At 35.2% G+C, this 23,474-nt stretch overlaps 4 protein-coding genes across 5 annotated transcripts; 1 reads left to right on the top strand and 3 right to left on the bottom strand.

Moving 5' to 3' along the window:
- The first annotated feature begins 1,129 nt into the window (after positions 1-1,129).
- On the top strand, positions 1,130-3,036 carry LOC108193869 (histidine-containing phosphotransfer protein 1). The gene is made up of 6 exons (XM_017360707.2): positions 1,130-1,425; positions 1,530-1,660; positions 1,861-1,929; positions 2,246-2,317; positions 2,439-2,511; positions 2,746-3,036. The coding sequence occupies exons 1-6, from the start codon at positions 1,366-1,368 to the stop codon at positions 2,797-2,799; spliced, it is 459 nt and encodes a 152-aa protein (XP_017216196.1). The 5' UTR covers positions 1,130-1,365; the 3' UTR covers positions 2,800-3,036.
- A 185-nt stretch (positions 3,037-3,221) lies between these two features.
- LOC108194352 (nucleoside hydrolase 4) lies at positions 3,222-4,372 on the bottom strand. Its single transcript, XM_064081315.1, is given in 7 exon segments — positions 3,222-3,389; positions 3,391-3,500; positions 3,705-3,866; positions 3,868-3,989; positions 4,038-4,115; positions 4,118-4,208; positions 4,337-4,372. Coding segments are annotated over 7 exon segments (633 nt in total). The 3' UTR covers positions 3,222-3,355.
- A 536-nt stretch (positions 4,373-4,908) lies between these two features.
- Positions 4,909-8,685, bottom strand: LOC108195244 (sugar transporter ERD6-like 16). Its single transcript, XM_017362200.2, has 18 exons — positions 8,279-8,685; positions 8,088-8,150; positions 7,902-7,991; positions 7,717-7,776; positions 7,575-7,640; positions 7,419-7,484; positions 7,249-7,324; positions 7,086-7,150; positions 6,913-7,005; positions 6,740-6,820; positions 6,550-6,634; positions 6,434-6,480; positions 6,164-6,226; positions 5,994-6,053; positions 5,858-5,911; positions 5,705-5,764; positions 5,514-5,628; positions 4,909-5,396 (listed from the first exon to the last, which is right to left on the bottom strand). The coding sequence occupies exons 1-18, from the start codon at positions 8,648-8,650 to the stop codon at positions 5,281-5,283; spliced, it is 1,632 nt and encodes a 543-aa protein (XP_017217689.1). The 5' UTR covers positions 8,651-8,685; the 3' UTR covers positions 4,909-5,280.
- A 2,965-nt stretch (positions 8,686-11,650) lies between these two features.
- LOC108196382 (squamosa promoter-binding-like protein 7) lies at positions 11,651-23,474 on the bottom strand. 2 transcript variants are annotated; one of them, XM_064081126.1, is made up of 10 exons: positions 22,776-23,474; positions 21,871-22,043; positions 21,325-21,536; positions 21,154-21,228; positions 20,940-21,047; positions 20,364-20,478; positions 19,504-19,639; positions 17,511-17,676; positions 15,136-15,696; positions 11,651-12,373 (listed from the first exon to the last, which is right to left on the bottom strand). In XM_064081126.1, the coding sequence occupies exons 1-10, from the start codon at positions 23,300-23,302 to the stop codon at positions 12,077-12,079; spliced, it is 2,370 nt and encodes a 789-aa protein (XP_063937196.1). In that variant the 5' UTR covers positions 23,303-23,474; the 3' UTR covers positions 11,651-12,076. The 2 variants fall into 2 exon arrangements, with proteins under 2 accessions (XP_063937196.1, XP_017219134.1); XM_017363645.2 differs by having other exon boundaries at positions 15,238-15,696; positions 22,776-23,467.

Genomic DNA, 23,474 nt, shown 5'->3' with positions numbered 1-23,474 from the left:
TAATGTCTAATAAATTTGTTAAAATAAAAAGTCAATAATAGCCTCACTATTTATGAATATATATGTATTGTGAGCGAGGGTAGTTTCGTCTCAACGAATTAAATTACTCACACTTGTTCTATTAGATATATAATAGATTAATACTCCTTACGTCCCTCTGTTCTATAGGCAGATGACGTGAACGCGCTTTAACGCTCTTTCCAAAGTGTAGGTTTATAACTTATTCTTTTAGGAAAAATTGGACGAAAAGTTTAATATTAAAATTTTATTCAGGAAAAAAAATCATAAAAATAAATTCTATAATTATATTTAATATAAAATATTAAAGCATGTTTATAAAATTAAATGAGACCTAATATGATTTTAAAAAAAAAGGCCGGAAGAGTGGGTGGGAGCGCACAAAGAATAAAGTTAGTAAAAATTTAAAGAACAATGCAAAATAATCCGTGAGAGTGGCAGGAGCAGCTAAGGCCTAAGCTAGTGGGATGTGATTGCATGACAAAACAAACTAGAGCTGTAAGCGAACAAAATCTTAACGAACCGAACAATGTTCGATAATTTTATCGAACAAAATTTCATGACCGAACTCGGTTCGGTAACGAACCGAACCGAACACGAACAGTTCGCGAACATGTCGAACCAAACCGAACACGAACCGAACACGAACAGTTCGCGAACAATGTATATTTTTAAATAATATTTAGGTTATTTTTTAATTAATTTAATGAAAAAAATTAACCCAAATATTTTATTTATATATTTACAACATATACAATATCAATTTTAAATAATTTTACAATTATAAAATAAAATTAATACCTAAATTATGGATATTATATATTATATTTACATATAATATTATAAATATTTTTATTTATTGTCGAATGAACACGAACTTCTCGAACTCGAATCGAACACGAGCTTAACGAACCGAACACGAACCGAGCACCCTAAAAGTTCGGTTCGGTTCGTTAAGCTTATCGGACGGAAAATATTGTTCGAACTCGTGTTCGGTAAGCTTACCGGACGAGCTTACCGAACTCGAACACGAACCGAACCGAGCGAACTTACGGAACAGTTCGGTTCGTTTACAGCTCTAAAACAAACACATATCCAGAGGAAAAAGAGAAAGAAGCATCAATACTCGAACACCTTTGGATTTTGCCACACTTTTGGATTTGCCATTTCCCTCTGTGTTTTCCACATTCATTTCACCTCATCCTTTTCAGCCCTTGGTTGTGCTGCAATTATTACTTATTCTTCCCACTTGGTATAGTAGTATCTGCCAATTATATATTCATTAGCTAAGCTTTCAGCAGAGTTCTTTCTGTCATCTCTATCCTCAAGAATCAGAGAGGTTTCAAAATGGAGGTGGGTCAGTTGCAGAGGAGGTTTCTTGAATACACTGCATCATTGTTTAACCAGGTAAGTATGTGGATGTGTTGTGTTCTTGATTTGTGGTGTTAGCTTCTTTGTTTTTGGTTGGAGTGAGTTTTGATATTTTTATTTGGTTGGTTATGACTTGTAAGGGGCTGTTGGATGGTCAGTTCGCCCAACTTCAACAACTGCAAGATGAGAGCAACCCTGATTTTGTGCTTGAAGTGGTCTCTCTCTTCTTTGAAGATTCTGAAAAGCTCCTCAATGATCTCACCATAGCTGTGTTAGCTCTCTCTCTCTCTCTCTCTCTCTCTCTCTCTCTCCCTCTCCCTCTCTGTCCCTCTCTCTCTATCTCTCCCTCTCTGTCCCTCTCTCTCCCTCCCTCCCCCCTCCGTCTCTCTCTCCCTCTCTCTCTCACACACACATACACTGATACACAGTTTTTTGTTAATAATAATATTCTAATACATATCTTTGTACCAGAGGTCAGCATATTGTGGATTTCAAGAAGGTGGATGCTTATGTTCATCAGTTTAAGGGTAGCAGTTCCAGGTATATATTTCGAGTCAGGCTTGCTTTAACATGTACACTGATTTAAATTATTTCATATAGTCATGAAATCACTAACTGACCCTTGCACAATTTAAACATATTTATCAAGTTAGAAAAGAAAAAAAGCATTTCTGACTTCTAATCACAAGTTCATTTGAAGTTTAGATTTTAGAATAGCATGTTTACGATCAAACTTGAGTTTCCTATATTCAGAAGGTAGTATATTTACTTAAAGACGCTAATGTTGTTAAATTACTCTTGTAAGGAATTTCTTTGGTAGTTAGGAAGATGTTCTTATCTTATAAGTTGGTTGCAGTATTGGTGCTCAGCGAGTCAGAAATGTCTGCATTGCTTTTCGCAGCTTCTGCGAAGAACAGAACACTGAAGCGTGAGTAATTTGTTCCCAATCTCTTATTAATAATAAGAAATATCAATATTGATCAGTCCTTCATTTTAACACAAAATCTGAATCGGCTTACTAACAAAGATACAAATGTATTGACATATAGATGCATGAGTTGTCTGCTACAACTTAAGCAGGAGTACTCACTTGTGAAGGATAAGCTTCAGAATTTGTTCCAGGTGAGCTGTTTATAATCATGTACCAGCTCGGATTCTAATTCTGAGGGTTTCTGTGATTCATCGCAACTAGAGTGTTGCTGTGGCAATTCCATTGGTTAATGTCAGCCAGAATTGTTTTCGGCCATTAGTAGCTCGGGTTGCCTTGATATTCAGTTTCATGCATATTGAATAATTTTGGATAAGGTCATACATTACATTTCTGAGAAGGAATTTCTTTCAAATTTTCAATTACAGTTGGAGCAACAGATTGTGGAAGCTGGTGGTGCAGTTCCTATGCTCGAGTATTAAAGTTGCGGTAACTGAAATGTGATTACCTTCGACTGTGTAGCCTTCTTCAGATTTTTACCCTTTCTCTTCCTCTCTTGACTTTTTCTTCGATTTTCGTTCGAGGAATATTATGATGCTTAATTTGTCTAATTCTAGCATATATCGATGGTCTTATGCTGTGTTAAGAAGCACATTGTAAGTAAAGGAGTGGATGCCTACTTATGAATTTAATTGCATGCACAATTTTCATTCTTAAAAGTCTGATTTGTGTTGGTTCAAAATCTTCTGATGTGCGAGTGCGTGTCTTTATTATTAATTTTTTTAATAACTGTTTCACCAGTTCTATAATTATCTGAGAAAGACTAAGTACTTAGAAATAGATAGGCAATGTAGATAAATTACCAAGCCTTTCTTTGATAATTACAAATTTGTGGGGAAGCACAAACTAATGGCAATACGTGGATGTAGTTAGTTATTGCTCGAGGGAGACCTTATAGCGTCACAACCTTGGCCGCCTTCAAGCAAACAATGTTTTACTAATCGTGTGATCGATATGAGTTCATTTTGTTAACCTACTCTAAATACTTCTCTGCTCCTCAAAGCTTCCAACATGCTGACTGTTTCTCATCACCAAGTAGATTTGCAAAGAGTTCATAATATCCCGAAGATTCCAAATTTGCTAAGACTTTGACTAATATGCCCTGTTTCTCATCAATATACAGCTATTCATCTTCAGACACATCTGCAGTTGCTAAAACTGTAATAGGATTGAATTAGAATTCAGATTCTAATCTTGAGTTATCACTAGCCAAGACAACTGTACCAAGAATTTCCCCTAGGAATGTTTCCTACCAAGACAATTTTTTGGTAAAAGATAGAATTATGGAAGCTGTGAAAAATTGAGGTATATAAGTAATTATTAGTACCATGTGTTGATATCTATGATTCTTTAGTTGCAAGCTTTGTAATGCTAATAGTAGGCGCCAGGAAAACAAAGCCTTGGGCAGCTTTCTTGTATAGCGCAGCTCTTCAACGATCTTTGTGAATATTTCTTGATGCTGGACATCGAGGGGAATGAGGGTAAAAGTAAAGCTCGGATTCAAACACTGTTTTTGCAGCCAGAGGGTCAAGAAACACGTTCTTTTCTGCATATTTGTTGGAAGGAACATTGATAACATTCCCCGTCTCCTTTTTTTTTACGGTTATATGTCCTGCATTAGAATATTAATCAATCAGCTGTTGATTCCGGTGAAACAGACTTGTCCCGACGCTGCTGTCAGGCGAAACAGACTGATTGAAATCAAAGAATTCCCACATGCCGACAGGAATGTCATCATATGCAGCAAATCATAAACGACATCGACTGTTTCTGCATTTGCCCAGCCAGTTGATGTTACCAGGATTGCCTGGACGAAAACAAACAACGACGACTACTTTGTTTCTCGTATCCAAGCAATGGAAAAGAAAGTTGTGTTGATTCTCACCAAGATTTTCACTTAACAGCAAGTTTAAGAAGATAAAACAGAGCCACGAAATTGTGACAAAACATTAACCTTACTGATATGAACTCAAGACAAACAAACGTAATCTCCATGAACTCAATACAATGATCTCCATTGATAAAACCTTCACTTTCCACATCAACAAAACTATATACAGTAGACTATGAATTCCACAAGAGCGAGAGAGAATGATAACCTAGGGAGAATGTAACTGACTCACTATGATATTATGTGAGCATATATGTTTAGAGTGAAGAGATTAGAAGCTTGTTATGCCTATATTTCAGGTAGTGAACAGAATAGAAGCTTGTCACGCCTATCTGTCACTTGACATAATATTGGTCATGTTTGTCAACCACTTATATGAAAAAACAAGTCCTTATTTTTTTAAAAAAAGTGAATGAAAGTAATTCTAATAGGTAATAACCTACTTGAAAGATACGAAGATAATGGGACGATTGACATTGATATTTATATTTGCAAGAAACTAGAGGAAATATATATATATATATATATATATATATATATATATATATATATATATATATATATATAATTTTATACATCACAAACTACAATGAAAACATAAAACAAATATTTCTCTCCTTATTCCTCGCATTCTTTATAATTCCATCATAAAAATTTCTTTTTGCATTTTCTCACTATTCAAGCCAGGGATGTATTATGTATCACAGTGCAATCTCAACCATTGTAGTAAGATAAAGAAATAAAGTCTCCATGGCGTATAATCTTAATGGTGCAGAAGTTGGTAGAAACGAGTAATCTGAACTGAATATATTGCTATATTAATTTTATTTTTTCCCCTTGCACAGATCATCCCTGCCTCTGAGGTCTTACAAAAATGTAAAGAAAGAACATCCAGCTTTATCTGCTTGATCTTTATGCACTTGTCTTGGATTTTTCCATCTTCTAAACATAGTTATTGAATTTCCAAGTTCCTCAGGAATCTTCTTGGACACTACCTTTTTTGCTCATAAAACTATGAGTTGATGGAGGACTGAATTTCCTCAAGCGTTTTCCCCTTTGTTTCTGGAACTACCTTTGCCACAAACAGTACTGTGAGAGCACATGATCCGGAGAACACAAAGAAGGTGCCTGCAACAAAATATATTTATTAAAACATTTGGTATCGATGAAGAAATACATAATGCCCATATATCTCAGCCACACATGTACATGATATGTGTGCATCTGGTTTGGATTCTTTAATACCTGTGCTACTCCAGCTCATGAGAAAGTTGAAAGTATATGAAACTGCCCAAGCGCCTAGCCAGTTTACGAGCACAACAAGGCTACCAGCAATACCCTTAATGTGTATAGGAAAGATCTGCAGCCAGTGAAGCAAGTTAACATGCACGATTAATTTCATGTGTCACAACTCTAAGGCTTGGTAACAACATTACCTCAGACATTATCACCCAAGGTACTGCTCCCATTCCAATTGAAAATGATGCAATATAAATCTGATAATACGAGGCAATATGTTAGAGGTGACTGATGTTTTCACGCCATCACTTTAGCATTAAAAAGCAAGTAAGAAAGAGTATTCAACTTACCAGTACACCAGAAACTGCTAAAGTGGGAACCCAGTCAAGCAAAAGTGTTTGCCCCTATTTACCAAAATATGGAACAAGATAAGCCTGTTGTTTCTGGCAAAGGAACATGTACGATCTTGTAGCGTTTGAAATATACCTCAAGGAGAAAAGCTGTCCCAGTTAGAAAGCTTCCCAGAAATGTCCCGGTTGCGGACACCTGAGCAAGAAAATCCAAATTTATATGGTTTACTTCATTGCACAAAAGGGTTACTTGGTAACATTGCTGCGTTAAGTGAATTGCATAAACAAAAAGAACTGCTGACACACCATAAGAAGTGGCCTTCTTCCGGATCTATCCATCAACAATGCTCCTACAATAGTTATTGGAACCTGTTTGGACATATTAACCAAATTGAGATCGGCTTGTATACCAAAGGAGCAGCTGCACTATTCTTGTGGGCTCATTTTAATGTCAAAATATGTGCTATTGTATATGTGTAATTGGCCTTATAGATAGGAAAAAGTATCCAAGTAAAATAACAAGTTCCCCTCTATTTGTTTCTCTAATTCATCAAGAAATAGAGGTACTTTGCAAACCTGAATTAATGCATAAGCTATTGTTCCAGTATTGCCTGAAGACATTCCTGCATTTTACATTTGATCTATTATTAACAAGTTCTGTACATATGATCAACTAGCTCTTGTTAACTTACCAGCTGCTACGAAAGTCTCACTAGCATAAAAACCCACTCCATTTATTCCTCCTATTTGTTGGAATACCATCAGTCCAACAGCAATCTGAACACCACAGTCAATGGGTATGCTAAATTTGCAAAGCACTTCTCCTTCTATATAATTTAAAATCTACTAACACTTAAAACACAAAGTTCTTATGCTGCTTACAGTCACAGAACGTATGTATTTGCTATCGAACAGGTCTAGTATTTTAGCATCAGATTGATCCTTGAGGCTTTCGATATAAGCCTATTCAAGCACAAGCAAGTCAAATTTTATCAAGGCAGCTATAAATTGATAAAATTTAGACAACAGGATGTCCGTGCAGTAAGGAAACTTGCCTTAATTTCTGCAGCTTCTGCTGAAACATCTGCATCTTTGCCACGAAGCCTACGTAGAGCAACTTCAAATTCTTTTTCAAGCCCTACTTTCGCCTGTGAAATCCAATAACAGAATAGCATAAGTAACATTTTCCCATGGCATAAGCCTTTTATTTCTGATATTCAAGACTTACCAGCCATCTGGGGGATTCCGGAATAAAAAATAAACCAACTAGAAGGGCAATGCAGGGAACAAGTCCTTCATTTAAAATTAAATTCAATTATCAATCATTTTTGGCCGTCTAAATATGTAACATAGACACACCTACATCTGGTGGGAGTAAGCTGAAAAGTTACCTGTTATAGCCAGGTTTCGCCACGATAGCATTGTTCCCATTAAGAACGCAAGAGAAGCACCAATTACAATCATTAACTGCAGAATAATTAAATCATGCATATGCCAATGTCTCAAATAGCAACCAGATGATACAACATAGCATAACAACAATCCTTTTAATTCTAATGACCTGATTTAGAGTAGTGAGCCCTCCACGGAGATTCTTAGGCGCTATTTCTGCTATGAACACTGGCACCTAAAAAATTCAAATTTATAATTCATTAGGATAAATTGAAATAATAAAAGTAGCAGACTTGGCTAGTACTTGAGATATAAGTTATATTACCACAAAAGAAAAAACTCCAATGCCATATCCTGTCAAGAATCTACCGATGTCAAGTAACAAAGCTTCCTGTATAAATTAATACAAAGAGTCATATCTCCTCATTTCCTTTTCGATCAGAACAGAATAATAAGTAGGTATATACCATGGACAAGTAAACTGCAAGCCACCCAGCAATACAGAAAGCAGCTGACATTCTCATAGCCTGTTTAACAAAATTAGCATATCGAGATTCAATTTTAGTTATTTTTCATAAAATCAGGGGATATTGGAAAATTTATGAATCAACTAATTGGATTAAGAAATAGGGTGATTACAAATGACTCATACCCCTTTTCGACCAATGGAGTCTGCAATTCTGCCACTGGTAATTGCACCAATCATAGCACCAATGGTCACAATGGAGCCAAACATGGAATACTGAAAAATGGTAGCAACACATACATCTTAGTTCTGTATTATCACAGAGTGAGTAGAATACATATAAATACAATACTAAGAAGGGGCAAAATTAACCTGAGCTAATGTTAAATTCAAATCTTCTCTTATAGCAGATTGAGCAGGAGCTGAGTATCCCACCTGCAACAATTTACAAAACAAAATTGAGCTGAGGAACCCTTTTTCAGTTTTACTTAGACACTAACCTTGATCTCCAATCTAGTGTGTGTGTGCGCACGCGCACGCGCGTTTGAAATGTGAATACTCACACATGAGCCAAACTCAAAAGATCCACAAACAGCAACACAAGTACTGAACAGGACCATCCCAACTGACACATTGGTTTCACTAGTTTCCTCGTCTTCAGAAATCACCACCACCTTGTTGGTATGCTCGATAAATGGCTCTTCCAAATCTTGAGGTCCTTTACTTGCACAATTCTCAATGTCTCTAGTATTAGTAATGGCCATCTCTGTGAATGTGTGTGAGAGAGACAGTGGGGAAGAGAGAGAGAGAGGTGTGAAAATACTGATACAAAGAATGAAATTAATGGAGGGTTTGAAACTTGCGAGAGAAAGATGGTGAAAATACTGATAGAAAGAATGAAATCTATGGAGGGTTTTAGCTATATAAATACACATGTCAAATATGTGATGGCCATGCAGACAACCTAGGAAATTGTAGTGGCTCTTTGAAATGTATTTTTCTAACAAAAATGCAACTGTACTGTTATTGTCTCATGTAAATGATTAAGATGTCTGTTCAGTACAACATGAGGACTCATGTGGGTCGAAAGCTGTCACTGACGTGTTATCTAATCGACAGAATTTTTTTCATTTCATCGTCTTCTTTTTTAATCTATTTGATTCCTCCTTTGCTTTTTTTTTTTTTTTTTACCATCTCTATATTTTCAGTAAAATTGAAGATTCTGCGATTTGGTAATAATTTTACTATACCGGCTAAAGATTTGTTTTTTTTTTTTTGTCAAATATTTGGTTTCATATCAACCACAATATTGTAAACTAAAAAACAGGTTTTTTATATGGTTTTTGTTGTGGAGGATTGCACAACGTAAATCCAATTATACTGTACACATTTTTCTGCATTCTCCCCCCATTTCATTATATCAAAATGAACAGGACCTTATATTTTGATAATCATCCATATATAATATACAAACAGTCATGAATCAAGGTCATATACACACTATGTGAATTACGATCACTAATAATTTAACAATTAAATTACTTAATAAATTCTCAGCATGATATTTCAACAAAAAACCTCAAGTAGAAATGTGAGCAATATAAATCCCAGATCAAAATATCAACTACAGTTACAGTTTACCCACAACTTGGAAAACAAAAACCAAGGCATTATTTGTTATTAGATCCGCTGAATGTAACAGGGCATGCATGTTAAACGATACTCTATATATGTACAAATCGAATCTACGTTTTATTATTGAGCCGACAAATAAGAAACAATCAACACAAAAACATCAAAGCTGTATATGGATCACATCGGAGTAGCTGAATCTTTGGTTTTCACTTTAAAAATTACCATTTCCACGCTGCAACTGCTTGCAAGTTGCTGCTTTTGTTTTGTCTACATATCGCTTCTCGCCATTTCAAAAGTTACAACTACTTGTTAGTTGTTTGATATACTCCAGTTGCGAAGATAACCAGTTCACATCCACAAAGTTGTCACCCAGCTCCAAATGTTATTTAGACGCAACATGTATCTCAGTTTAAGTGATATTCTATTTTTTGATGTATATATTAAAATATAATATAATAATATTTGCATTCAAAATAAAACTTAATCCAATGCTAAATCTAAAATAAATGTAGTTATTATTATAATAGTATAATGTGAAATCAAAAAGTACGTCAAAATAACTTAATATAAAGAAACGTAAAATATTAACACAAGTACAAAAAATTATATAAAAATTGTTTTAATATTCATTTCCTTTTAAATTCCCACTTGCATTGATCATTTCCTTTTCAAATTTGCGATTCCTCAAAGTAGTTTTTCAAATTTGCGATAGATGTATATTTTTCTACTTCAGCATGTATATTTACACACTTTTAAAAATGATTTATTATTGGATATATCATCCTTTACAAGTTTTATAGTGTATATAATTTTATATATAAACTCTTATTTCGTTTGTTTTTCACAAGATTCTTAATAGAGATTTCAATGAGTTTTTTTCTATTAGATATTAAAGTATTATTATCTCAACGTCCGGAGATATCTTTGCATATCATGATAATCTTTTTTGAATAAATGAAGAGAAAAGTGCACTATGTGTACCTGCACTTTAATCGTTCCAGCATTTTCAATACTGTACTTCCATATCTTACAGATGAAATACAGCACTTTAAAATGTTCAGCAGTTAGTGTACTACCGTTAAATAAAGCGTGACGGCGTTAGATTAAATTGTAATTAATATGGTTAATCAGTTTCTCAACAGCTTTTATATATACTATATTTTAACATTTTATTATCTCTCTTTTACTATTTCTTTTAATTATTCATTAACTTATTTGTGAGATATTCACCCTCATCTCCTTCCTTCACCATCTTCCTCACCAAGCTTCACCTTCAATGACCAGTGGCCACCACTGTCCGGCCAAATTCCGGCAACACCCGATGCTTACATATCCATCATGGATAGACTCGTAGAGGCCTGATCTGTACATCCACCAAGACGGATTTGAGAAACTCAGCCTCTACCCCATTTTCCGGCCAAAATCCGGCGACCTCCCCCTTACTTCTCTCTTTCTTCTCCTTCGTTCATCCCTTCCTTCTCTCTAGCTTCTCTCCAGCCTCGTCTCTCCCTCTCTCCAGTTCTTACCGCCTCTCTCCCTCGCTGCCGCGTCACCACCGTTGGAGGTGGTGACGTTTCGTTTCTCCGACCTACACACACAAACCATACACGCGAATGCAATTTACACAGCCCCCAACAAAAATCTCTCATCTTCATTCTTCCTCCGGCGCCGCTGCAACAGTAGTGAAACCACCTCCGCCGCCGGACATCACATTCATGGCGGCGTTTCGCTACTCCGGCCACCTCCCGACCTTAACTCACTTCCCCCCTTCAATCCATCAGAAATTTAGCAAGATGGAGGTCGGTGGGTGTGTTGTGGTACTTTGATTAATTGGTCTGTTTATTTCAATTTATAAATTATTAAAGATTTACTCTTAATTTGATACTTGTGTATTTAAATATATCATGGAAGCTGGATTAAAGACTGATTACAATTTAAATCTCACGCCGTCATGTTTTATTTGACGGTAGTACACTAACTGCTGAAAATTCTGAAGTGCGATATTTCATCTGTAGGATATGAAAATACAGTATTGAAAATGCTGGAACGAGGAAAGTACAAGTACACATAGTGCACTTTTCTCATAAATGAAATTCCTTGTAGCAGCTACGAGATATCTTGAAATACAACTCATTTATATAGACCTCGACGACAAAAATAAATAAAAAAAAATTAACTTTTTGAAACCCATCCTCAATTTTACTCCGCTAACAACCAAACACTAATGTTAGCGGATTCAGCGATAAAACCTCTAATTTTGCCAAAACAGGGACAATAATTCTAATCTAAAAAATCAACCATTCAACCCAACTGAAATTCCTTTATTCCTTCACCCATATACAGCAAGTGATCAAAAACCAACCATTCGACCAGTTAAAACATCTAGCCAAGGCACAAAAACGCTGTTGCTAAAATACATTATGTAATCTCCTATTCATACACCCACATAATTAGATTTTACAAAGGTACAAAAGAAATTAACCAAGACTTGACAGAGATGGCACAGACGACTAGAAAGAAACTGCATCTTTTATTATCATCAAGCTTCCTTCTTCCAACTTATTGACGTCATGCCTTTGATACCCACCAGACCTTGTTACAGCAAACTCACAGCCTCAATCAACATAAGTGTATTAACATTTCCTAATACCCATCTATAACACTGTAATGGTCATTTTTACAATGTGTCTATAAGGAAACCTTGGTTTGTGTATAAGATGAGTACATTAGGAGTGGTCGAACAAACACCTCCGAATGGTTACTGCTATTTGACTAACCTTCTGAGGGTGAAAAACTATGGCACAAATTCCAAAACAAACAGCAACAGAAGAAACTAGAAAAATTAGAGGACGAGGGGGCAAAACTGTATTTGTAATCACGAGACTGGAAGAAATCCCGTGCTGCTTTTTCGAATTGTTAACACTCATTAAAACCTCCGTATTTAACAGTGGAGCAGTTTCTGTCCTGTCAGGATATGTGGAAGCCATTACACTGCGAAACATGTTTTCCTCCATTATAATATCCTGCAACAGTGGAAGCGTACATATTTAATAAAAGATGCAACTTATCTTTAGATATTACTCTTAAAATGGGATTGTGAAGGTAAATAAATTATATATGTCCATCACATCTTAACACGTGCATGACAATGACTCGTACCAATCCTACAATTCTCTATCTGCCTTTTTTTGTCCCTTTATGGATATCGGGAAAAGATTTTCTGGACTGGACACCTTATTTCAGCTTAGATTTACAATAAAGACATCCAATGGGCATGTGATGCATCTTTTGATAGTTATAACCAACTCCATGTCTTTCTTGCTAATTGCATCCGACGCACATCTGATTTGTATTAGACAATTCAGGTAACTATCACTATTTATGCTCCTAAAATTAATTCATGCTTTCATTTACTATCATTAAATGATGAACTTGCTTGTTCAGGTAAACAAGACCATGAAATAATTGTAGAAAGAATTCAGTCTGACATATACTTGCCTCATCCAGATATTAACAGAGATACTGATATTTACTAAACGAAACTTCAAAGAGAAATTACTAAGATATCTCTGGTAAATCACTTGAGTTCATAAACAATTTAATGTTAAGTGCCTACTTCCCTTTTGCAGTGTTTTGCAAAAAATTTTATAACTACTGATTGAAAACTACAGTCCTACTGTTATATTCCTTCAAGTCTTTTTTTCTAAGAACTTAATCCTCGGGTATTTTGTCATCTATACTATACTATAATAAGTGAACATAGGAATAATTTGTAGCACTAAAGTTTGGTTACATATTTTTGGTCATTCCTAAAGTAACCTTTTCTCTATCTTTTTTAAAAAACAAATATAAACAATGAGAGACAGACCAACATGTCTCTTCTTAATTATAACGTGTTCTTACTCGAAAACAAACACAAACCATCATATACTCTTTTTAACTCTAATGTGTTCCACTACAAGACAAAACATGATCCATCATGTAACCCTTTTTGACTCCAACGTTCTCTACTCCACGAAGCCAATACAAAATAAATAATAATCTTTTCCTTATAAATGAAAAATATGAAATATGAAAAATATGATGTAAAATTAATTAAAAACATATTGTCACATACTAATATTTGAAGAAATTTATATATAGATAATATAAATGTTTATTGTTTATACTACCGATTTATAATATAAAAAACATTGTAAAAGCTAAATTTCTAAGAGAACATTTAATTAGTCGATTAATTTTAATTTTAATCAAACTTCAATTCGTGATCATAGAATTCCTAATGCAAAACAATTATGGGAATCCAACAATACTAAAACACAAATAAATGATGTTAAAAATTAAATTATAAATAATAAATTTCTAACCATATACTCGCCCGTGCTTCGCATGGGTTTAAGGCTAGAACTAATCATTCAACACTCATCCATACCTTAACATGTATAATTCTTATATTAATCCTCAGGTATTGTGCCATACTGAGTGTTTGGCTTACCTTATCTTTCAGAAATAAGTCCTTATTTCTAGAAAAAAAAGTAAGTATATACCTACTTTCTCCTGAAAATAAATACCTATTTTTGTTGAACATATTTCTGGAAAAAAAAAGGTAAGTATATATCTACTTGCTCCTGAAAATAAGTACTTATTTTGGTTAAATAATGAATGTGAACTATTCTCCTTAATATTTATTTCAAAATATATATATATATATTATATAGAGTTAAGTTCTATGGAGTACATTAAAACATTGGAGTATTGGAGTACAAATAATAATTTTTTAGTTTAATCATAAATAATATCTATGATTACCCAAATTTATATATAATTTATCATTTATATGTAGTACTAAACATAATTGTTAATTAATCATTAATATCTTTCAACTTTAACAAGCATTAAGATTGTTGTTCTGCTTATAAGTTATATTGCAGAACATAATGTCCTACGATTTATAAAAATCACTGTTTTATCTTTTGATTACAATATTTATGTTGTAGAACATAATCTGCAGGTTATCGGATGTTTACAAATATTGTAGAACAAAAAAAATAAGATTAAAGTGACTAGATTATATTGTATCAATTTTGTACTCCAATACTCCAATATTTTTTGTACTCCATAGAACTTGACTCATACATATAAATTTTTAATAAACAATAAGTCCTTATTTTGATAATTACTTATTTGCCAGATAATGAATATAACACTCTTCCCTATCTTAAGAGGTATTTGATTTGCTTTCTCTTACTCATATATAATCAGTTTTCTGGTTAGCGAAATATTAAAGTTTCTCCATTATCCTTGTAAACTGGAGCTATAAAATCCAATCCTAAGGCCAGGTCACCAGACTGCATATTCCCCAGGATTAGCCATCTTCATAGCAACATATAAGTTCAGATACTTCATTTCTGTCCAAAAGCCTACTCAAAGGACTTACAACTATAAGGACAGCCAACTGTCCCTGACATTTCATCCTCGATAGAATTATATACAACCCTTATCCTTATCAATGCATGTGATGGGGTCAAAATCTAGACTATTTCCCTCAACCTAAAAAGCTGGAGAGATATTTCCCCCCTTTCTGTTAATTTTTATTAAAGACTCCTAACTTGTCTTTAGCCTCCCACAGAGTACTTGTTGATCAAAGTTTTTGGGCACAACTGGATTTCGTAGATAATCAATTATGAAAAAAAGAAGTATGTTGTGTGACCCACTTCTACTTTAAATGATATCTGATAATAGGGCAGAAAGGTCTCATATGGAACTGCAAACGAAATTTTCTAACCTGATTCGTAACAGGAACATAGGTAAACAAGTCTATTTTAGAGCTTGCCTCCAAATAATCACCTTGGGAAACATAATTTAGAACTGGCACTGCATAGTTTACCTTGCCCTGAAACTTCCGAGTAAGCCTGGCATTAGCATGACAAATATTCTTCTTACACAGTTTAATGTCAGCATCATTAACACCCGAAATCAAGCTATTGTTCACCATGATCTTCACATAGTAAGATACTCTTTCCAATATGACGACAGACTGATTGTCAATGAGGAATTCTAATAAACCATTAAACCGTTGTATTTGAGAAGAACTCAGGAATTGTTGCTCATTTCCCAAAGCTGACCCCTTTAGCAACCATGCAACATCTAGGATAAACTGAGAGAAGTACTTCTGCCTTAAAATGGAAACATCACATGGAGAACTGGAACTTGCATCTAACAACTGAGATTCATTCAACTGAAGAGATGTAACAAGTTTATGCTGTATAGTATTCATTTCAGAGCATATCTGTTGATCACCAATGAGTATGGGAATGAAGTTCGACACGCCAGATTCATTCTCGACCTGCAATAAAGTTGTTTGTATAGCAAGGTTAGTTAATTTTAAACAATGTATGTTATAAATGTGTTGATGCAGAAAACGGATTTGATAAACTAATTTTTATTTGATACATATTATTAACTAGATAAATTAACTGAAATTGATTTGTTGGTGGTATATTTATGATTATAGGAATTCGCTACTAATCAGAAGATTTGTTCCTTAATCCAGGATTTGAGTTGAGTTCCAAGTTTACTTGTTCTCCAAGTTAGGAGATCGACGTAAGCAATTGAAACATTATTATTTCCAGAGATTAATATTATTAATTAAATCTGAGGTAAACACCTATCACGGCTGAGAATCGGCGAGAAACACACAATAAATCCCATATTTAATTCAACCAAAAATAAATTGCTTAAGTGGATATCCTAACTCGCAGAACAAGTAAACTTAGAGCTTAAGTTAAATCCTAGATAGAAGGAAACAAATCCTTTTACTATTAGCTAATTCTTAAAATCTTGAATATACTTGCAAAATATAATTATACCAACTAATCAATTATCGTTAATTTTACTGCTAAATAATAAATTAATACTCCATGTGTCCCTTCCATTTCTTAACAGTTTTTTCCATTAATTGACACGCATTTTAAGACGAACATAATATATAGTTCCAAAACTTATTTTAAAATTTCCTTTATATGAATAAAAAATAAAATAATTTATGAAACTATATTGTACAGGAGCATTAAAATGTGTGCCAAACCCTCTTTCCCACATGTTAACAACCTAAAAGGACTGAGTGAGTAATATATAAAATAAACAAATTAATTTACTAATTCCTTGTTCAACATCATGTGTGTGGGCAAAAGAAGAAATAATTCCACAGTACACCGTAGAACCAAATGTAAACACAATCCACCATAGACAAATATATAATATATACAAATTAACTAATTCCTTGGTCTACGTCATGTGTGGGTTTTTTTTTGTTTAGGGGGTGGGGTCACAAGAGAAAAAAATTCCAGACTACAACGTAGAACCACATGGAAGCATCATCACGAGCACATACAACACCCCCCCCCCCCTGAAAAATACTTCCTTTCTATAAGAAATCGAGTTAAACTCAACTAGATAGAAAAACATAAGAAATCGAGTTAAACTCAACTAGATAGAAAAACAACAAATGAAGTTTGGGGTCTACAGGTTCCACAAGGTCTGAGATGCAATTAGAACTATCCACTCAATATACGATAACTTCGCTAAAATACCCATTCGCTCTAATTCACAAGTGCACTGAAATTGGACAAACTATCTGTTCATGAAAGTTTAAAAAGTGACTACCTTCATGTAGTTGACGCAGAGTACAATACAAGCACACAAATCGTATAAAACATAATCTACAAGCTAACGGGGGTGCCACATGAGTTCATTTCCTTAAAGAATATTTTATTTGTTAGAGCATATGCTGCTACAATGCTAGTTTGCTACTCCCTCTGTCCCAGCAGATTGTATGCGTTTGAGACAGAGGGCTGGGCACACATTTAAAGGCACTTCAAAAATATAGTTACATAAATTATTTTGAAATTCCTTTTCTTCTGAATAAAAAATATAATGTTTAAGTTATAACTCAGAGTCTCAGAAACAAAAAAATTTAAAATAAGTAACAGAACTATACATTATAGAAGCCTTAAATGCATGCCAAGCAATGAAAAAACTGTATAGAAATGAGTTGGATGGAGAGAGTACTAATTTTTACCCCACATACGCAAGGAAATTGATTAATAATTCTGTATGTAATAAACATATATTAGCTACAAGAAACATGTTATACCCTACCTCAATGAAAGCAGGCCCAAAGACATTTGATTCGGTATGAGGAACACAAATTTTGAGCAACTGGTGGTCAAGAGAACTGGACGTGTCCTCGTCTTTAACATCATTTAATGTTGAAAAGGAAACATCATCGCATGAAAGATAATTCCCAGAAAAAGATACAAGAAACCTGACAGTGGAGTAGGAAATATACAATGCATTAAATTTCACATAAACCAACTGAAATATATTCATGAACTTTTCATCCAAAATCATGACTGGTTTTAGCCTTTCACCATATTTTCAGTACAAACACGTATATAGGATTCAAATTGGTCATTAAAGTGGAGACCAAATAACACTTTGTTCACCAATCTCAATAGAAAATCATTTCAATCACATAAATATCACTTTGGTAAGTTTTGAATTAGAAGATGAGTAAAAAATACACTTAAAAAATAGTAAAATCTGAAAAAAAATAAAATAATGGACCATAAGATTGTAGATAAAGTTCTGTTCCTGGGTGGTATCGTGAAGAAATATAAGAGCTTTGCCATTCTTGATATTTTCAAAAATTAAATCAAAGAAAAATGATTATAAAATTAAAAACAAATAGTAAGTAACTTTTTTTAGATATGAATATATTATTTGAGATACTAGAATTCACAACTTTTCATTTAGTTGTGATGACATGTAAGAAACGGTTGACAACTCAATAAAATTTAACTGATACAAAGTTGAGATCGGTAAACATGGGGAGAAGCATTAGGAGAGAACCCTTAGAACCACTACCTTATTTATAGTATTAGTTAGGGTCTTGCAGCAGTTTTGCACATGAAACAAATGTCTTATTTATGTATTATATTTTGAAATTACTTTTGAACACACACGACGATGAAAAAAACATGTATTTAGATTTAGATCCTGAAAATCAATGAAAAATATAGGGTTCTGCAGCGGAACCTTAGTGGTTCTATTTTAAGCATTGGTTCTCTCTTGAGCGCGACCCATATATATATATATATATATATAGACACACACACACACACATAGGCAATTGTTCAAATACAAACCACTAAAATAAAAACTAAAATACAAACCAAAAAAACTATACCTAAACGACATTACCCACCCCGTATATGTCATCACCCATCCCTATATGTCATCACCCACCGAGGGCCCACCCTCGCCCAATCCATCCCTAGGCCGCAAGAGCCTCACCAAGGCTCTGCACAGACTGGCTCCAAACACCCTTAAGAGCCAAAACCTAGGTCCACCATTGTCCAACTTAGACCTTGTCTAGGCCCATCTCGGGGTCTATCCCTGGTCCCAAAACCCCCACTCCAATACATGTATCATATTTTCGAGCCGAATATGAGCCGAGACACCAGATAATCCGTATCGATTTACAGCCCTACTCCAATACAAACTACTAGAATAGAAACTAAATAGAAACCAATGCTATTAAGTAGAATGATGCGGGTTTTGGGACCAGGGATGGACCCCGAGATGGGCCTAGACGGGGTCTAAGTGGGGCCTAGTAGGGCCGGGTCGGGGCCTAGTGGGATCATGGTGGGGCCAAGGTTTGGCTCTTTAAGACTGTCTGGAGCCTGTGAGGGTCTGTAAGGAGCCTTGGCGAGGCCCTAGCGGACCCGGGGAGGATTGAGTGGGGGTGAGGGTGGGCCCTAGGTAGGTGATGACATATAGGGGGTGGGTTTACAAAGCACATAACAATATTCACAGGCATGTCTATATTCAGTCGTAAAATACTAAATCTGCTAGATATACATCCTCAATAAACGATAGATAGTTGAACTAATTTACTTGGCAAATCAATATTTAGTTCACACTTAATTCTTGAATTTCTAAGTAAGCCAGATCCATTGTTACTCATTGATTAAAGTACTGTGAACTCTAAGCCCCAAGTTCAAACCCTGGTGAACAAATGTTGCGAGCACATATGTTTGTATTCAAGTAAAATACAATTTCTTTCATAATGATGCAGCAAGAGTAATACCGAAATTTGGGTTGAAGTAGATTACTTCCACAAACAAGTAATTCCATTGGCTTGCCAGCCTCAAAGCATGTAGGATGAACATAGTGAAGCTTGGGAGCTGCTTTCTTCACCCGGACTTTCACTACAGATGTTCCATCTGTGTCAATGATAAATTCAGAACATGTTATAAAGCATGTACAATCAAGCATTCAAAGAATCTAGCGAAGGAGATAAACAAATTAAAAGAATATTCTGAAAACAAATTAAAACCCCATCCATGATAAGACAAAGGCTACCAACAAATTGTTCCGGGCCTAGACATTTGCACAGTTATTACTCCATTAAAACACATTAAAGTATATAAAATCAAATAATTTACTTTTATCCCCAAATCAATCACAGGTATATAGATGTATCTATTAGACATCCAAATATAAAAACACAGGTTTTTGAGCACAAGAATTGATTAATAATAGAGGCAGTGAACTCCAAGAAAAGAAAGCATTTTTACAAAATTGCCCAACTTCAGCTTCGTTGAACGCTTGATTGTTCATTTACGTAAAATTTAAACCTGAAAGTGGAGACTTCGCATCAATTATATGCATATAGTAGTCATGTAAATGAGAAAACTTATTAAGAGACCAAATATAATGTAAGGGAGATAAAATTGGTATTCTGAGCTCTGGAAGTATGCCAGCTAGACTTTCCTCTTTTAGAAAGGAGGGTTCTAAATTGACAAAAAAATCCTAACAGATTGGACAGAAAACAGATATCTTTTTAATTTTTTTATACTACTTTCTTTTTTAAAGGATAAAGGAGGTTGTCGTGCAAAAACAAAAAGCTATGATTTTACAAGCAGAATCACTTCCAATAGCAATTACCTTTCAGAACATGAAATATAACATTGTTTAGGTACACATAAAAGCTACCCTTTCCAAAAAGCATACTTCCAGGCGCAACAAGGCTCTGTAAAGAAGCCACAGGATCTCCACATACCTGCTCAGGTGCAATTTACACTATAATTAAGTCGCAAGAATCAAGTTGAACAGAAAAATAAGCTTAACTACAAAACTTACATTGATAATGATGATGAAAAAGTGCTCTAAGGACAGTTTGAAAGGAACAAATATTTTGATCAAGAAGGACATACAATAAGGAACGGGGGAAGTAATGTATTACTTTCAAATCACTCATCGGTTTTATCTTAACCACCAACTATCAAATTCCAATGAAACATATTTTCAGTGTATGGCTTTTAAAAGAAAATATAACAAATATTGTTTCCCTGACTCTAAAGTGCAAGTCAAATGCCACAAAGAATCAGTCATAAAAAGTATGTTTCAGTTCACACTCATTTTTCTCAGAAAAGACCTAGGCCAATAGAAAAAGATATAAAAACAACAGACAACTCACAAATTATTCTCTTTCATATATCAAGCATCGAGCGAACAGATTACCTTAACCCACATTGAGTTTGGCATTGCTACGAAGACAGTCAAGATTGTACAACCGGGACGGACATATCCCTCCAACTCAACTGGCATGTTGGCCAACCACTGAAAAATCTGCAAGAGAAAATTAACCTGATGTTACTGAAAGCCAAGCATTAATAATCAAAATAGAGACCTATTCCCCCTTCAATACTAAACTGCAATAATAATCCTTTAATACTTGGTGCCGAAGTCGTCGAGGGAACTCAGCAGGATTCCAGTCATAAAGCTTGAAGGAGATCCGGCCAGTGGGACACTGCGGGGAAGAAATTGAATCATCCACTGAAATAATGTCCACTAAAACAAAATAACAGATGACACAGAAAAGAAGTTGCATTTCCCTGCCACTTACCACAGAGGAGAAAACATTTTTATTTTCGTAATAGGATGGAGACTGATTACACTTTTCTTTTTCCTCATCACCTTGAGTTTCACCAGAGCCTGCAAGTGATACACCGCTATCACTCTGGATATTTTGAGAGCTTGGAGCTGAGCAGAGTAAGGATGTAGGTCTTTCAACATCAACCAATGGTTCCCTTTCTACCTCCTGGTTGTTCAAGAAAACTGCACATGTGACATACACCATTAAGCCACTTTTTAACTCTTACACTAGCAAAGAAGTATCACTTTAAATGGACAATTCACAATACCATGCACACTGCTTTGCAAAAAGAACTTCCTAAATCACTAACAGTAGACTATACAATCAAGCAGCTTAATTTGCTAAGGAATTCCATACTAGAGCAACCAAGTATCACATCAACCAAAACCAAAAGCTGTCCTCTACCAAAAACATGGAATCCTAATAATGACGGAGATCACTTATGCTAAACCTTTTATTTTCGGATTAGTTAGGTAAAGAGAACTGAAAGTGTAGAACCATTCACAGAATTGATACCTCCAGCAGTGACATCATCAAAACCAGCATCTTCGGCTGATGAAAGCTGTTGGGTGTCTCTTTCAGTGAGGCCCTTGGAATCCGTAGATTTTCTTCGGCGTCTGTTATTGTGGCGCTCTAGTTTCCGTCTACAACTGCGCTTACCTTCATCAAAGTCCGACAGAATGTGGAACCTACCAGAATACAGTAGTGTAATACTTCAGAAGAGCAACAACAAATTAACCCCAAAACATCCAAGACACCAAGGCATGAGCCTCATGCAGCACAAAATGTATTAAAGTATTAATATAATTCAAATGTCACACAGTTACGAAACACATTGTCTCCAATTGATAGAGAAACTACTTAGCATGGACTGACACTGACAGAGGTGCCTATTAAAGTAAGGCAACCAGAGGGTCATAATGAATATAGAGAAACATTCAGGAATATTCAGTATACAGAAGTAACACTGCAGTCAAGAAAGGACAGATAGAGTAATGCACTATGTGACTCGTGTAATCATGTAAAAATGATATCTTTTCAGTAAAATAACTAATAAGCAAATTGAATGTTCAATAGTCAATTTCTGTGTCTCGCTTAATAAGCAAATTGGTAGGAAATTCTACCAAATTCAGAAGTTTTTACCCAACCATATCAATTTGCAATTGGCACCATATATGCATATTGCCATATTAGCATTACAGGACTTCAAAATCATTTTTTTTCTTTACAGACTATATCCAACAAACATATAGTTTCTAAGCTTATCCAGTTCTCCGCATCCCTATTAAACTTTGCTTATATCGATTGCTCACAATTAATAACTGATAACCAACTATGTTAAGCTTCAAAGCTTAAACTCAATCACAAGTATCTCAATAAACGTAAGCAAATTAAAGAAAGAAGCAGTCTTTACTACTCACTTGCCACACTGTTGACAGTATCTCTTATTCTCCCCATCAATAAACACACTAATCGCATTCGCACACCCTAAACACACTTTATGCCTCTTATGATACCCTTTCAGCTCACTAATATCGACACCACAACCCGGAACCTGACAGCGAAACCCGCCCGGTCCAATCCGAACAGTCCGGGCCTTCTTCTTCCCCGGCCCAATCTCTTCTTCCTCCTCCATCTCCGCCAGCTTCGCATCCATCTCCGGACACGCACAGGGCACCCGACCCGCTAAATAATTGGAACAGACTAGTCGTGGGTCCCGCTTCCGGACCTTATCGGTGCTTTTAGGTTCCGGCGCAATCGCCGGCGGCGGAGGTGGTAGACTGGGCGGTACAGCAGTGGAAGTGAATTGATCGAAGTCTAGAAAGTCGGTCCAGTCCCAGAGAGACGATGACGCGGCGGGGAGGTGTTGGTCGTCGTCGTCGTTGAACATCTGGATTGAGATTGAGTCGATATCTGGTATAGACGGCGGTGGTGGTGAATTATTCATTTTTCAAACCCTAGTTTCTGAGAGAAATATGGGAGAGAAACAGTGAGAGAGAAGGAGAGAGAGAGAGACGGTTGGTAATGTTGGTTGGGTGGGTAGAGATTTGGTGGTAGTGGTGGTGGTAATAATGTTAGGTGGCGACACGAACTTCGTTTTGCTTTTCTCCTTGATTGTT

Source organism: Daucus carota, chromosome 7 (genome assembly GCF_001625215.2).
Source record: "Daucus carota subsp. sativus chromosome 7, DH1 v3.0, whole genome shotgun sequence".
NCBI lineage: Eukaryota > Viridiplantae > Streptophyta > Magnoliopsida > Apiales > Apiaceae > Daucus > Daucus carota.
The sequence above is the reverse complement of the archived record's forward strand: the minus strand, read 5'-3'. Positions and strand labels throughout refer to the sequence as shown.